The 17,050-nt window shown below is 35.6% G+C and overlaps 1 protein-coding gene across 1 annotated transcript in view; it reads left to right on the top strand.

The window, feature by feature from the left end:
• Positions 1-724: 724 nt before the first annotated feature.
• The window catches only part of Ptgfr (prostaglandin F receptor), a 41,655-nt gene continuing 25,329 nt past the window's right edge, over positions 725-17,050 (top strand). The window contains exons 1-2 of the mRNA XM_015490576.2: positions 725-1,382; positions 2,798-3,667. Of these exons, the coding sequence (XP_015346062.1) occupies positions 2,870-3,667 (798 nt within the window). The 5' untranslated portion in view covers positions 725-1,382; positions 2,798-2,869. The remainder of the gene's footprint in view (positions 1,383-2,797; positions 3,668-17,050) is intronic.

The raw sequence follows: 17,050 nt of genomic DNA on the forward strand, positions 1-17,050 counted from the left end.
TGTGTTCTGTGTCGCTCACATTTTCAGTGTGGCACATTACCCAGTTGTTCTTTGGGTGCTGGCCATCTGGGTATAATATTTCTCTACTAACCAGAATATTTAATTAACCAAAACATTCACTTCTTTGGCCATGTCTAAGTAACAGTTTATTTTACAAGTTATGATTATATCAATTTTAAAAATCTCAATATCTACCACAGGGGAAAACTGCAGCCATTTTTTTCCTACAGTTAATGGCTAACTTATTTGACCTCACTTTTGCATTTTATGATCCTTTCCAATTTCCAGGAATTCAGAGGCTCCTTCTGATTCCAGAATAGAGAGCAATGGCATTTATTCCCATGTGGCACCGGTTTTTCGCTTAGGTGGTGGCGACATTTTACTAAAGTAAAAAGAACAAAAGTCTCATAGATTCACCTAAGCTTTAAGCTGGAAAAAAAAAATGAGACAGTTAATAGATATATAGACAATGTGATATAATCAAAAGAAATAATCATTGTTAATGAAATATGAATATTTATTATAAACTGACCTCCACAAAATTTGTTAGATGTACATCTTTTTTGGGGGGTATACCTATCACTAGGAATTCTCTCACCAGTGGGTTTTAATAATCACTGAAGGTCACTCACCCATTTCCCTTCTCATTCCTTAGACAGCAGGAAAAACGTCCAGTACTCTGACTGGGGTACACTCTAGGGCTGTGCCTTCATTTACAACACGTGACTGGAATACCTGTTTTTCACTGCCCCGGGGAGATCTAATGCAATATTCTCCCGCAAACACGCAGTCTCTTTCTAACCACTCTCTTTAACCTTTTCGGGCTGGATTTGAAAGGAGTTCGTCTGCAAGCTGCATCTGACAGCCCGACAGACAGACTCTATCTAGACTTCCCTCAGCTCTCAGATTCTTCTCTTGAATCCTCAGAAATGGCCCCTTTATTTTGAAAATGAGTTTAAAATAAAACTTTCGGTAGCTAGTCCAGCGGCTGAGAGGGCAGCTCTGCTGCAGATGGGGTGGCCTTAGCATCTGAGCGCGCTGCCCTAGTCTCTCCCTGTCCCTCTTCGGTGGAAAAGGGGGCGGAGAAGAGAGAGAAGAAGGGGCGGAGGTCACCCGCGCCTTCCATCCTGCCCTGGCTTCCAGCATCGCTAGGTGCTCGGGATCAGAGGGGCTGAGCGCAGCCAGCAAATCTCCGGCGAGAGGATCCACCGCGCAGAAGGTACGAGCGGCGGGACTCAAGTGGGTGCTGGAGCAGGAGCGCCGCGCTGTGCTCTTGGAACCTGCGGCGGCGGTGGCTGTGAGAGGCTGAACTCACCATGGTGCACCGAGCTAAGCGCTCTGGGGCTCCCGCGATAGCCCTGCTGGCCGCCCAGAATACCGAGGTAACCATCTTTCCCACGCATCTGCCTCTGGATGTTCAATACGCCTGGGTTTAACCCACCCTCTCCCTGAGATGCAGGAGATAGATGCAGGCGGCTGCGCTGGAAGGCGCCTTAGGCTGCTCTTGGCAACAAGTTTGGACCAGATTCCCCAAACTGCGGAGACTAAGAAAGAAGGGTATTCGGACTGACCGGTCCGATTGTGAGCTGGGCGGATGGGGACTAGGTAGAAGGGGTCTCAGAGGCGGGAAATAGGGAACGGGGAAGATCCCCTTCTCTCCCTGTGGTTCCTTGCGGGCGACAGTTCTTATCCTTACCCGGGCTGGCTCAGAAGTTTGGTAAGCTTTTGGCGCCCCCCAGGGTAGAAGGGAAAACAATCTTCTGGCGTTTGAGCAACTGCAGAAAGTTTCAGCAACTTGGTAGGTTTAGAGAAGATGTTGCAAGCAAAAGCCTAGGGGCTGCGGGGTTAGTGACCGGCGAAAGTAGAACTGTGAGTAAGATCTAGAGGAGGCAGCCGCCCTCTGGGTAGCCCAGCCGTCTCCACTGGGGCTGTTTCGGTCCCAGGAAAGGCTGGCCTCCTAATTCCCAGCCTCCCGGAAAGCAACTTGGGAAACGCCGATGGAATCAACTCCAGGCAGGGTGGTTGTGGTAGTGTGTATCTAGTGTTTGTGACTCAGGACTCAACCCCTTGGGGAAAGAGCAACAAAGAAATAATTCGCATTGGATGTTGCTCCTCTGAAGCTGTAACTTAACAGCAGTTAGGCAGCTATGCCCAGAGCAAACACGGACCTTCCCTTTCATCATCAGGAACCAGGATTTCTGCACAGGTGGTAACTAGATCAGAAAAACCTTCCCAGAGATTCACCGCTCAGACTTCCAAGAGTCAATGCGTGTGTAGTTTGGTGTTATGTGCTTTAGGTTTTAGAAACATTGAGAAGCGCTCCATTTAACATGAGCTTGTTGGTCTCCCTCCCAAACTTTAGAGAAGATTGATATGTCTGCCTGACAAACAAGGTGGTTCACCTAGGTGATAACCTGCAGTTTGGGGACAAAGTCCTTCAGAGAAAGGAGCAGGAATTTAAAAATGATTTATTTATATAGATTGTTATGCTTTAAAAAAATTATTGGCTTTAAATCTACTCTTGTTAGTATTTTGCACACCTTTAAAATTTTAAGGTATTAGTGAAGCACCAGGAGGATATTTAACCAAGAGCTCTCAATTTTGGCGTTATTATTATTATTTTTTTTAATCTTGAAAAGAAAAAAGAAACAGATGGATGCTACTTTCAGTATGATGCAATCTTGCTTATGATAGGCCAGACAAATCCAATCCCACCACAGGGTGCTGGGATACTTTGGTTTTAAGGGTCACATGATCAGCAATTTGGTATTTATAATCTCTCTCTCTTATGCTACAGATGTCTGGACTGCAAACCTGCACAGTTTTGAGAGAGAGATGACTTGAGGAGCCAGCTGTTATCTCCACAACAATGTCCATGAACAATTCAAAACAACCAGTGTCTCCTGCAGCTGGGCTCCTTTCAAATACAACCTGCCAGACAGAAAACCGGCTTTCAGTGTTTTTTTCAATAATCTTCATGACAGTGGGAATCTTGTCAAACAGCCTTGCCATTGCCATTCTCATGAAGGCATATCAGAGGTTTAGACAGAAGTCCAAGGCATCATTTCTGCTTTTGGCTAGTGGCCTGGTAATCACAGACTTCTTTGGTCATCTCATCAATGGAACTATAGCAGTATTTGTATATGCATCTGATAAAGACTGGATCCGCTTTGATCAATCAAATGTTCTTTGCAGTGTTTTTGGTATCTCCATGGTATTCTCTGGTTTGTGCCCACTTTTTCTAGGCAGTGTGATGGCGATTGAGAGGTGTATCGGAGTCACCAAACCAATATTTCATTCTACAAAAATTACATCCAAACATGTGAAAATGATGTTGAGTGGCGTGTGCTTGTTCGCTGTTTTTATAGCTTTGCTGCCTATTCTTGGGCATCGAGACTATAAAATTCAAGCATCAAGGACTTGGTGTTTCTACAATACTGAACACATCGAAGACTGGGAAGATAGATTTTATCTTCTACTTTTTTCTTTTCTGGGGCTCTTGGCCCTTGGTGTTTCCTTCTTGTGCAATGCCATTACAGGAATTACACTTTTAAGAGTTAAATTTAAAAGTCAACAGCACAGACAAGGCAGGTCTCATCATTTTGAAATGGTCATCCAGCTCCTGGCTATAATGTGTGTCTCCTGTATTTGCTGGAGTCCATTTCTGGTAAGACCCTCAAGTTTTGAAAGTTTGTGTTTTCCTTGTTTGATATAAAGTTTGTTGTCTTTATTAAAGTTGCTAGTCTGGAACTTCAACCTTTTAAATGCCAGCATTTCCTTGTACTCAAAACTGATTTCATCACTCAAGCTCTGGCTTAGAATTAAGCTATCATTTACATACTTGGTTCTATTTTCATAGGCTTTGATTTCAAAGAAATGTGTTGCTAAACAATTCTAACCATGGTGTTACCTGTTTAAATGCAGTACAGTAGAAGTAAAGTAGTTTTACAGAAGTAATGAATTTTTTAATACTTATTTTTTAGTTTTAGGTGGACACAATATCTTTATTTTACATTTATGTGGTGCTGAGAATCAAACTCAGTGCCTCATGCATGCTAGGTGAGCACTCTACCACTGAACCACAACCCCATCCCCCATAAGTAATGTATTTTTAATATACTAAAATATGATTACTTTCTAAAAAATGACCAACTATAATACAACATTGGATCAGAATCCAGTAAGTTTTGACAGAAAGTAATCCAGGCTTTTAATTTGCACACAAAGCCTAGCAGCTACTGAATTCTTTTACACATGTAATGACTATGTCTCAATTTGTAAAATATGGTGATTTCAGATGGTTAATTATTCGGGTGAACCCTGTGGATGATTGAAGTGTAGAAATCATTAGTGCATTAATCCTGGAAACAATGGTGATAGCCTGGGAAAAGTATGATTGACAGGAGAACCAGAGACTCTTCCCTTTTTTAAAATTTTCTTTCTTTCTTTAAAATAGCCAGCAGATATAAATTTATATCTGTGTGTGTGTGTGTGTGTATGTATATATATATATATATATATATATATATATATATATATATATATATATATGAACGATAGCTTGGTATTTTAATTTGGAAATGAAGGATAATGTTAGGGATTAGAAACAAACACAAATCATTCATGTGACATTCTAGATAGAAGAAAAAGAAAACCAAAACAACATTTATGAAAAATAATATAAATTTAACTCCTTCCAACATTTGACTTTATGATGGAAAGAGTGACAGCATGCCATGAAAGAAAAAAAAAATCCTTCTGTAGGGAGCAAGTGACAGCAAAGATTGTTTTCATTACTTTCTCTGCAAAAATTAAGAAGTGGACTGGCATCCAGAGTTAATAATACAGGTTAGAAAAAGGTGTAAGTGAGGCAAAAGGAGAGGTGAGACTGAAGTTAGGGATTAGCAATTTATGCTTATGGTACAGTTGTTTGATTGATCTATGTTTATAGCATAGTTGTTTGAACTGAATAACAAAGATCAGTTTTAACAACATTTGGAACCACGTCAATGGTCCTTTTTGGGGATCTTAATTTATGCTGCTTGACTAACAGAATTTCATGAGGGGAATGATTCTTCTTCATTTTCTAAATTAAATCTTGAAATAAAGTATCTTTTAAAAATAATAAGGGAGTCTGAGTGAATTAAAATTGATTTTTGGGTTGTGAAGAGAATATGAAGACAGAAAGGAAGTGTTTAAAAATATTACAGAAACTTTCAAAACAGTCATAACTTTGGAGGAAACCTTAAAGCAATGAGGTGGTGCAGTAAATGAGACAGTCTGGATAATGGGAGTTACCATTTGTTTTGTATTATTTGTTCTGAGCATCTTAAAAATTCTGTTTAGTTCTGGCTTTTGACTTTGAGAAATAGGAGTGATCGACTTAAGAAAGTAAAATTTTATTCTCTTGCCTTGAATATGTTGAATTTATTCTTTTCTCTAATTTCCTTTCCTGATATTTTGGTTTCCTTCATTGTTGGAATAGACATTATGATTTAATTTATATTTTGGGTGTATTTTCTAATGGAAACAATTTCATTTTCATGAAACATTTTCTGAGCTCTGCTGTCTGTTTGACTGAGTTATTGATACATCTATGACACCATTGTCAATACTTATAAAATGCTTTTAAGTGTGAAATTATTTCTGTGGTAGATGTGTAATAGGTATACCACAGGTACTCCTTAATGAATTGGTATTTTGAATTGTCTCAAGGATCCTTTGCATTCTTTGCTCCTTTCATGAAGACAGGTCTTCATGGTAATTTCTGAATAAGAAATTTGTAAGTTTGGTGATCTGAACACAAGTGCCTTAAGGATTCAGTAAAGGTCATCAGGCAGGTGTAAATGTGACTCTTGGGAGAGACTCAGGCTTGAAAAAGCCAGATTACCCAAACACTGATACCTCAGTTGAAGCATTTTTCTTTTTCCTCAAATGTCTAGGGGGATTTGCACAGGTGTTAATGATGGAGCCACCCATCATGCCCAGTTTGTGTTTTAAATGCTTCTTACTTTTTAAAGCACGTGTAAAAACCAAGCTTTTAGATTCCCATAGATTACTCTAATAGGTGACAACTTTCCAGCCAATGAGCTACTTTGCAGCATGTGTCTTTTCTCTATGTTTGATCAGTTTGAGTGATTGGATTTGTGACTTGAATGAACATTTGAATGCATTATTTTACCTGTGTTCACTGTCATATTCAAGCCTCACTCTGAAATAAAGTTACATATACTAAAAGGAGGAAGTGAGAAAGGTGCAGATATTTGTGTCTGTGCTTGACAGGATATAGTGTATCAAAAGTTAATAAATGGTGGCATAATTTCTAAAATTGCTTAGACTTATATTGAATATTAGTTTTACAGATTGAATTTTATATAACCAATACAAGGATAAAATGATTGTGATGTTTATTTGAATTCTTTTTATAATAGGCTTTAATATTTTTGAGTAGTTTTGGTTTGTAGAAAAATGAGTGGGTGCACTGTTAACCTATAATCCCCCTCTCTGCATGCAGTGACCCTTATTGTTAACATTGTGCATTGGTGGGGCACACTTAATACAAACTGATAAGCTAATGCTGATACATTATTATTACCTAAAGTCTGTTGTTTATCTTAAAGTTCTCTGTGTTGTACATTCTGTGGGTTTTGACAAATGTCTAATGACATCTGTCCACCATTGTAGTACCATACAGAATAGTTCCACTGTCCTATAAACTCTCTACAAACATTTCAGAAAAATTTCATGAAGATGAAATTATTTCCACTTGAAAATATACTCAAAATATGAATTAAAACCCTAAACTCAGGAAATTAGAAACAATGTACTGTTTTTTCCCCCAATGGGGAAAATGTGATTTTCTTCCCCCTAAAGGAATTGAGGTTTAGAAATGTTGTATAAACATTGCATTTTCTTAAAACATAACTTATTATTGACTTTTAAAAATTTACAATGTCTGGGTTTCATAATTGTAAACATGCTTAACACATATAAATTCATTTAATTACAGTCCTAATTGAAAAATGCAAGAAACTACAATAGCCGTTTAACTTACAGTGTCAGGTAGAAACAAATTAACTCAAAACTTTTTGAGAGTCAAAAGCAATTTTAAAATTATCTTGTGTGGTTCACAGGCAAATTATTTTTTCTTGGTAAATGATCTTAAAGATGTTTTTTTAAAGTATTTCTTTTAGCTGTAGATGGACACAATACCTTTATTTTATTTATTTGTTTTTATGTGGTGCTGAGAATGGAACCCAATACCTCACGTGTGCTAGGCAAGTGCTCTACCACTGAGCCACAACGGCATTTTAAAGACATTCTTTTGATGTTTCTGTTTTATGGGGGAATATTTACCAGCATCTTCAAGGAACATTTTCTTAATATTCTTTGTTTCTGTCTTTATACATGTAATGGTTCTTTTAAATACTATGTTTCTAGAACACATAACACTAAAAGCGATTTATTATTATTGCTATGTGTATTTCAACAATTTAGCAGAGCATTAAATACTTGTTGACTGATTGACGTAACTTAAGTTGTATTAATGTCAAGAGATTGGAAATGATTGACCAGAATATGGATTCTGAGTTTTGTTGGTAGGAGTTAAGCAAATACTGAAACCAATGATAATTTTTAATGTTTCCTAAATCAGCAACTGTAGACCTGTGAACTGTTAAACTTCAGCTATCTTTTAGTAGAAGGCCAGTTGTTTGTTTTATCATCTCTTAAGGGATACAGGATCATTTTGAATAGGGGGAAACTATAAAGTCTATAAAGAGCAAAATGATTTCTTTTGTAGTTTACTTTACCCAAATGTTCTCTTGCACATGTAGATTTTGACTTTGATTTTTGGAAGGTGGTTACTTTATGCTAATATTTTCTAGTCAGTGTAGTTAACCATCATTTGGTTGTGAGGGTGATTATCAAAAACAGATCAAAGAACTGAATTGTTAATTGAACTTTGACTGAAATTAACGTACTGGCATCATAATGACCTGTTCTTAGAGCCCTAATGGCAAATGATGGGAGCAATGTGACATTGTAGGACATTTGCCTGTTAAATGAAGATTGTTCTCTTTGAAAGATGACTCTTATCATTATATTTAAAAATAACATAATGGGAATCTGTGTGTGTGTTTGTGCACTTAACACCAAAAGGGTGGTGAATGGATGTCCATCCCTATGTTTTAAGTGAAAAGAAAAGATGCAAAATGTATAAATATGTATGTGTATAAACGTGTATATGTATATATATAACTAGTATACATATAACTATTATGTACACATATTGTATGTACTTATGCATATACATAAAAGTGTACATTTTATATGTTTCTATGCACAATTGCTAAATTATTTTCCAAGTTAAAAAATTATTTAGCTAATCAATATTGGATCTGATTTATACCACTTAAGAGGGTTTCTAATGTATTGTACCCTAATTAAAACAAAGTGGACTCTTTTATAAATGGGATCGTGTTGGTTTATTCTCACTTTGGGGTGGGCATGGAGTAAGGGGCATGAAGACAATGATAGTAGCTAGCAGAGGAGTGGTTCTGGGAGATGTGGGAGTCCCCCCACCCCAGTCTTGGTGGTCTCTTGCTTGAAACCTTTTCTTCCCGGCATTCCTGTGGCTTCTGTCTTTCTCTTTTCTGGTAACTCAGATATTTCCTCCTCTACTTAGGCTATTTTAGAAAGGAATCTTTCTCTTCTCCTCTCTCCCTTACCTTTGCTTTATTTCCCTCATAGCACTTGTCATTATCTGATCACAAAGTATGGATCTCTTGGTTCATCTGGGGGTTTGACTTTTTCCCTGGCACACAAGCTCCCTGAAGGAGGAGACCTTGTTGATTGCTACATCTCTAGTTCCTAGAGCAATGCCACGCACATACATGGTATCCATAAATATTTGCTAAATGGATTTCATGGGAAGGAGGTTTTGTTCGGCGACTACACTTGTTTCTACTTTGAATTCACTTCATGGCTGAGATCGGGATTTGATTATTAGGCCCCAGGAATATTTTTAATGCTTCTAATTTGTGACCAGGCTTGGGAAAGTCTCTGTTTGGGGGTTCCCTAAGGGTGTCGACAGGAGGTAGAGTCCGTCCAGGAGAATCTCCTGCACTATAAAGTTTAAATCTGGAGCTAGAATTTAGGACTTTTATGAGCATCTAGAGAAATTTCACAAACTAGTGAATTAGTTTTGGTATTTTACTTTTATGACATTACTACAATTTGTTGATGTGTCATTTTCTCTCTTGGTCTCAGTGTACTTGGTGACAAGGTTCTATGTTGTGTTTTAGTTTCTAAAGATAGTGAGTCATTAATCAGTGTTTGTTGAATGAGTAAACTAATAAACCAAGAATTGAATGCAAAGGAAAATATTAGGCAATAGAAATTTAGGTTAATTTTGCCCCATTGTCTTTAGCACTGACTTTTTCTCTACAGCCACACAATTTTTTTTTCATGATATATTTATTTTTTATTGGTGTTTCATCTTTGAGGGAGTCATGTCATGGGACAAGAGGAGTAAATTATTTTGAATAAAGACTTCCAGATGTTGCATGTTCATTGTTATAAAATGAAATCTCTGCACTCAGTGTTGAAATTGGTCTGAAAAATGGCCTTGCTAACGTCATGTCTTTAGCAGCTGATTGAATGATATATATAGCTCCATTCCTAATGTTATGCAGACTAGAAGATGAGGTAGGTTTGATGTTCACTAATGATTAATTCCCAGAAAAATGTGGGAGATCTTTTTAGCGGATCTTGTGGTACCCCACCCAGATTCCCCTTTTAGGGGAGTGTTGGAAAAATTTCCTTCAGCTAATGGTGGCTGCCTTGCTCAAGGTTTTATCCCTGTCTCTGTGGTCATTCTGTGTGTGAATGGTGACAGGTGACTGTGAAGATACGAGGTGCCCCTCACCTCATTTGGAACATTTCTAAAGAGCTATTCATCTTCAGAGCTTGCTGAGGCTTCAGAGCTTGGAGGGTTTCTTGCACCTGCTGGGCACCTCTGCTTCTGTTCAATTCTACTACCCTCACTGTCTCCCACTCTCCAGAAAGATTCCTGCATGCTGAGCTCTGTCTCGGTCTATTTCCTGAAGAGTCCACCTTAGGACAATGATTCAGAAGTTCATTTGTCCATGCCTTATCTAGGTATAAGGTACATAACACATAGGCTTGAGGTTTGATTAGATAAATACATTGAGCTATGTATATTGAAATTGAACTCATTTGAAGAGAATATCATCTTCCTCCATGGAAATATGTGGTGTAAAATTGACCCATTGAAGGTCAATCAATTGGAAAAAGATGCGGCCAGGTTGAGAAATGACATGAAAATCTGTTGCTTAAAATGAGCATGGTGGTCTGAAATGCTTTGTTATTTTAAGGTCATTTATTCTTGGCAAAACATGACTTCCTGTTTTTAAGGAGAAAAACTAATAAAAATGCCCAAAGATGTCATAAAGATGGAGATGGCACTTACAAAACATTAGTTGAATGATTTAAGAGTAAGCAAATCAGAAACATGTGGATTCGGTTTATACCCTCATGGGTATAAAATCTTCTAGAGTAATGTGTATGGGGCTTTATAGTAAGACCCAGCACATTTAAAAAAACAATTTAAGATGTGGATGCTTTCCAAATCTCTGAGGGTTGCCAGTCTTAATAATATTTGTTCAGACTGATACTTATAGGAAGTATATAAAATTTATTCAATTTATATATGTTGGGAGAGGTTCTTATAGCCACACCAATCAATTTGACCTGATACATCAATGATATTTATGTGTATTGAGGGAGAACTTCATCCAATAGGAGAAATTTGTCTTTGGTCTTTGTAAATATACCTTTCAAAGTTTGTGTAAACTTGTCATTCTGTCTCCCGGTCCTGGGTGTAAGGGTGTTAATGCCACAGAGGAATGGATACAGTTGTGGTTTATGCAGCCAGGGATGTGGTTTTCCTCACTCCTCAGCTCTTGAATCCCCAAATAAAATTCAGACTGTGGAATGCTGAACCAGAGTGTGGTTGTGGTGGGATGGTGAAGGAGACAGAGACAATTGGTTTATATAAAAGCAATTATTTTAGCTTTTTGTGCACTGTCTCAAATCAAGCCTTACCTTGAGAATAATGTTAGCTGAGTACAGGCTGAGAACTTGAATCTCAGCTTTATTGCATCTTAGCTGTGACCCTGAGATTACTTTAAGCTAATTTTGGACATCTGTGAACTGAGTCTAATGGTAGTACTTACTCAGGGTACTATCGTATTAAGTGGTTTGATCTCCCTAAAATCTCTTTACAAAATGATTGGCACGTAGTAAATGCACAACAAAATCTAAAAACACTCAATCCAATTCTATTATTGCTGCCTACCATCTTGATTAAAAATAATCATTTGCTTTTAGTTCATTTGTTTTCTATTTTCTCCTCCATTAAGAAGGGCTGGTTGTAGTTAGGAAGAAAGGGAAGAAGCTCATAGTTTCAGACAACTTTCTTGGACACTTCCACTTGAAGTTTCAGATCATTACTCCTGATTTCATTATCTCATCAGAAGTAAAGATGTGGGCTGCTAATCTTTTGAATCTTGTTCTATTAAAACATTTAAGTGATTTATAATTGTAATTCTATAACTTATAAGGTCTTAATTTTCAAGTGATTAGAATCAAACCAAAATTAGCAAAAATTGTTGAGACTATTAGTATTAAAGCACTATACATGGAGTTGTGAGTGGTACCACATAGTGAAAGATAAAGTTCTGTTTTCAAAGAGCTCATAACTTATGTGAAGTAAAAGCTGAAGAATTAGCTCTTGAGAGACAACAGAGTGTAGTGGCTTGGAGTCCAGTCTCCATTCCTGTTTCTTTCACTTCATGGCCATATGGATGGAACTACAATGTGCTTATATTTCCTCATATGTAAAATAGGTACAGTAATAGCATCTACTGTATACGTTTGGTGTGAGGATTAAATAGATTAGTATATTAAAATAGTGTCTGACTTATACTAAGTACCATATTGTTCAGTTATTATACTATTGTTTCTCTTACTATTAAATGATAATGCTGCCAGTTAATAATTTTGCCAGTTTTAAAATTACTAGTGAATGAATAATGCGTGTTACAGAAGGAAGCTGTCACTTCTAAATTGGTCATTCACAAGTAATTATTAACTGAACTGATAAACACTGGGCACCTCCTGTGCATCAGGTACTCTTCTAGATACTAGAATAACAATCACTGTGAGTTAACTGTTCATAATATTTATTGCCTTAAGCAACAATACTTGTAAAAAGTTGAATTGTAAAATACATAGCAAGCTGCCAATTAAATAAAAACAAATCTTCCAAACCCCACTATCTGGACCACTATTACCATTCTAATAAGGAAAATGTATTATTTTAATTCTTTGATGAAAGAGTGATTAAACATTTTTCTTTTATGTTAATTGAGCATTATCTCCTTTCTTTTGTGAATGTGTGGGAATTTATATTTTCCTACGTGATTTACAAGAACTCTAGACAGCAAAGAACAGATCATTCTGATGTATTAAAATAATTATAAAATCACTTGTAAAAGCAATTGCCTTTCACTTTAATGCTTTTGTTTATAAGTAGGAAATTATCCAATAATTTCTTTTGTGGGTGCTGCCTTTTGTCTAAGGTTTAAGAAATGTGTTTTCTTTTTTTTTCCAGAATAAGATTATGTATCAGTATTCATTTCTTTTGTTCCTCTGGTTCTTTGCCTTCATTTTTATTTATGGTTTATTGGTCATGGTTTAATTTGCAAATATCTAATCTATTTATCATTTTGAATAGTTAGCCAGTTGCACTCAAATTATTTATTAAAGGATCTTCCTGCAATTGTTTTAAACTCCAATGCTTATTACATATGGAATTCTTATACCTGCTTAGATCTTTATGGACTCTTTGTCCCATCCTATTTTTATATCTTTATAGCTTTATATTTATATATCTTTCTATACAATTCTTATCCTCTTCACATTTTATTAAGACTTGTGCTAAATTTATTATTCCTTTTGTCAATCATGATCTATCTTACCATCAAAGTCATGAGTTGAATAAAAATTGGTAAATTTCTTCATATTACTGCTTTGCATCAGTTATATTCTAAAGTTTTAAAGATTTTGATTTTATTGTATATTAAATCTTATTGTTTTTATATATTATAAAAGTAAGAAAACACTAATCTTATTACATTTTTTATTGTGACAAAATTCACATAGCATAAATTTTGCCATTTTAACGTATTTAGTGCAATTCAGTAACATTTAGGACACTCATGATGCTATGCAACCATCACTACTATCTGGTACAGAACGTTTCTCTTACCAAAAAGGAACCCTGTTTCTATGGAACAATCAGTTCTCATTCCTCACTCCTTGAAGTTCCTTGAAACTGCTAACCTCATCTCTATCTCGATTTGCCAATTCTGGATATTTCATATAGTTGGAATCTTTCATGTCTGGCTTCTTCACTTAGCTTAATATTTTCAAAATTTATGTTGTAGCATGTATCAGTACGTCATTCCTTTTTGTGATTAAATGATATTAATTTATCACATTTTAAAAAACCATTTGTTAGTTCATGGACATTTAGGTTGTTTCCACCCTTTGACTATTGAGTACAAAGTTTTGTTTGAGCACCACTTTTCAGTTCTTTTGGGTATGTAGCTAGGAGTAGAATTTCTGGGTCATGTAATAATTCTATGTTTATTTACTTTTTAAAGGAACTGCTAAACTGTTTTCCACAGGGGCAACACCATATTACATTTCTGGCAGGAATGTATGAGAGTCCTGATTACTCCAGATTTTTGCCAACACTTGTTATTTACATTTATTTTTTTAATAACTGTTCTAGTGGATGTCAAATAGTAAATACTTGTAGCTTTGATTTACATTTCCTTACTGACTAATGATGTTGAGTATCTTTTCATGCAGTTGTTAGCCATATATATATATATATATATGTACAAATATATATATATATGTACAAATATATATATATATATATATTTGTAGATGGACACAATACCATTTTTATCATTTAAAAAAATTTTTTATGTGGTGCTGAGGATTGAACCCAGTACCTCACATGTGCCAGGTGAGTGCTCTACCACTGAGCCACAATCCCAGCGCTCTCTCTCTCTCTCTCTCTCTCTCTCTCTCTCTCTATATATATATATATATATATATATATACACACACACACACATTTGTGGTTTTTTGAGAGTCATTTTTGTGTTTAAAAGTTTTATTCATTTCTAATTTTCTTTTTTAAATTTAATCTTCTACTTTCAACACTACATTTATACCCATTTTAAAAGTTAAAGTAAAAACTATTCTTTTTTAAAACAATTAATTTATTTTAATTAGGTATATATGACAGCATAATGAATTTTGATTCATTGTACACAATTGCAGCACAACTTTTCATTTCTCTGGTTGTACATGATGTAGCGTTGCACCATATGTGCAGTCATACATGTACCTACAGTAATGATGTCCATCTCATTCCACCATCCTTCCTGCCCACATGAACCCTCCCTTCCCTCTCTTTCCTTTGCCCAATCAAAGTTCCTCCATATTTCCCATGCTTCCCCTCTCCCCATTATTGATCAGCATCCACTTATCAGAGAGAACATTCAGGATTTGTTTTTTGGGGGGATTGGCTTACTTCGCTTAGCGTGATATTCTCCATCTCCACCCATTTACCTGTAAATGCCATGATTTTATTTTCTTATAATGCTGAGTAATATGCCATTGTGTATGTTTACCACGTTTCCTTATCCATTCATTTATTGAAGGGCATCTAGGTTGCTTCCACAGTTTAGCTATTGTGAATTGAGCTACAATGAACATTGATGTGTCTGCGTTACCATAGTATGCTGATTTTAAGTCCTTTGGGTATAGACTGAGGAGTGGGATAGCTGGGTCAAATGGTGGTTCCATTTAAAGTTTTCTAAGCAGTATGGAGATTCCTCAGAAAATTATTCTTTTTTATGTACTAGAAAAATTTAAGAAATGTAAACATAGCTGACATATGATGATTTGCCATTACTTCAGCATGTTTTTCTTGATAAGAGTTTTAGGTTTATTTTTAGTCTGGCTATTTTTTCATTTAAGTTTTAAATTTTATTTATAAAAAAATCTTTTAATTATAGGTAAATTCTCAAAACAAAAATTTACCACTTAATTTATACGCTCTGAAAAAATATGATTGTATTATAGTAAAGTATAATAGCTTCTTTTACATTTCTTGGTAATTCTTTATTATTTTGTAGTCAATCACTGTTGATTCTATTTTCTTTTGAGAGTAACTCCTGTTTTCCTATTTCTTCGTTGAATATTATTGAATTATATCTCACACATTGTAAGAATGACTGTATTCTGTTATATTTCTCTAAAGAGTATTTTCTGTTTGACATGAAATTAATTTGACCAATCTCAAATTGTAAACTTTATTTTGGAAAGCAGCTCAAGTTTCAGTTAAATTCTTTCATTTCTACATATGTTGCGTGGAGTCTGCCCCTTATATGTGTGGTTCGAGGGTCAGCCCAAGATTTGGTGAGATTTTATGTATAACATTGGAGTTTTCTCTTTGTTCTTCTCTTGTTTCCAGAATTCTGTCATCTGGTTCTTCAGGCTACAAATACTGTGGGTTTTGTATCTGGCTTGTAGTTACTTTGCATGGCACAGACAGGGGTGTGCTAGAAGCTGTAGAATGGGAAACTTATCTTTTTCCTATATATCATATCTCTTCCAGAACTTGACTGTTTTTTGTTGCTCTCCAATGTCTTCATGTAGTGATAGTGTTTTTCTTTTCATTCCCAGAACTTACAGTTGTTATTTGAGTGGAGGTTGGTTCCAGAGGAACTTTTTGGCAATACTATAAAGGAACATCTTACTTGTATTTAGATTCATATTGTTATTTTTTTTCTATTTTCTACACATATTTCCAGCATTTTCAGAAGTTCCATGATGATGTAGCTGTGTTCTTCTTACTAATTTTTGCATATGCAGAGTAGTTTCTGTCACATAATGAGATTTTAATAAAATTTGTTAAACATTGAATGGTTTCTTAACCACGATATAAACATTGAACAATTCTGTGGAAATTGATTGACATTTTGTTCTACTGGCTTTGTTATTTCTGTAATTTCCTTTTGATTTTATTTCTCCCATTCTAATGTTTATGATTTTGGTTGATTTCTAGATCTGCTTGGTATAAAGAGAGACTTTTAATGTGAAGAATAAGACTGGCTTTAAAAATTATGTTTGAAAATGTATTTCCCTTGGTTAATAGTTTTGCTGATTATTGAATTTTTACATCAAATAGTTTTTTATTAAAGACTGTCAACATTATTCTTCTTTGTTTTGCTCATGTAGCTCTATAATGAAGCTTGAAATCATTCTAATTCTTTTCCTTTCTTAAAGGTTGCTAGTAGGATTATTCTTGAAATTTATTTTACTGTGGGAATATTCTTGAAACTTTTTGCTTATACTCAGGGTACTCTTTTAAACTGACTCAATTTTTATTTTTAACCTCAGAGCAATTTTCTTTCTTCATTTTTTTTTCTGTTTGTGCTTCTGCCTACTTTATTATTTCCTTATGAAATGCTTATTACAAGAATATCAGAGTTCCTTGATTTGTTATTCATAAGACTTATCTTTCCATGCATCACATCTGTCTTTTTTATTCTTTTCTACAAAAGTTCTACAACATTTATCTAGAGAAATCTGGTATTGTTTTTATTGCAATTTTTGCATTTTGCAATTGAGTGAGAGTTGTTTTCCTCTTGTGTGTGGATGGAAAGTTCGTGGTTTTGCTGTAAGTGTTACTGCAGTCCAGAGTTACCTGGTGCATTGCCCTCCCTCTGATTCATCATGGCCCTCGCTCTGGTGGGGAGTAGCTATGTCTCCTTTTATTGAGCCAAGTACAGCATGGAAATGAGTCACTGTCCCCCAGAGAGTATGCCAGCTTCTACTCTACATTTCAGAGAACTTCATGGGTTCACATATTCCCCTA

The sequence above is a fragment of the Marmota marmota genome, unplaced genomic scaffold, assembly GCF_001458135.2.
Source record: "Marmota marmota marmota unplaced genomic scaffold, marMar, whole genome shotgun sequence".
Classification (NCBI taxonomy): domain Eukaryota; kingdom Metazoa; phylum Chordata; class Mammalia; order Rodentia; family Sciuridae; genus Marmota; species Marmota marmota.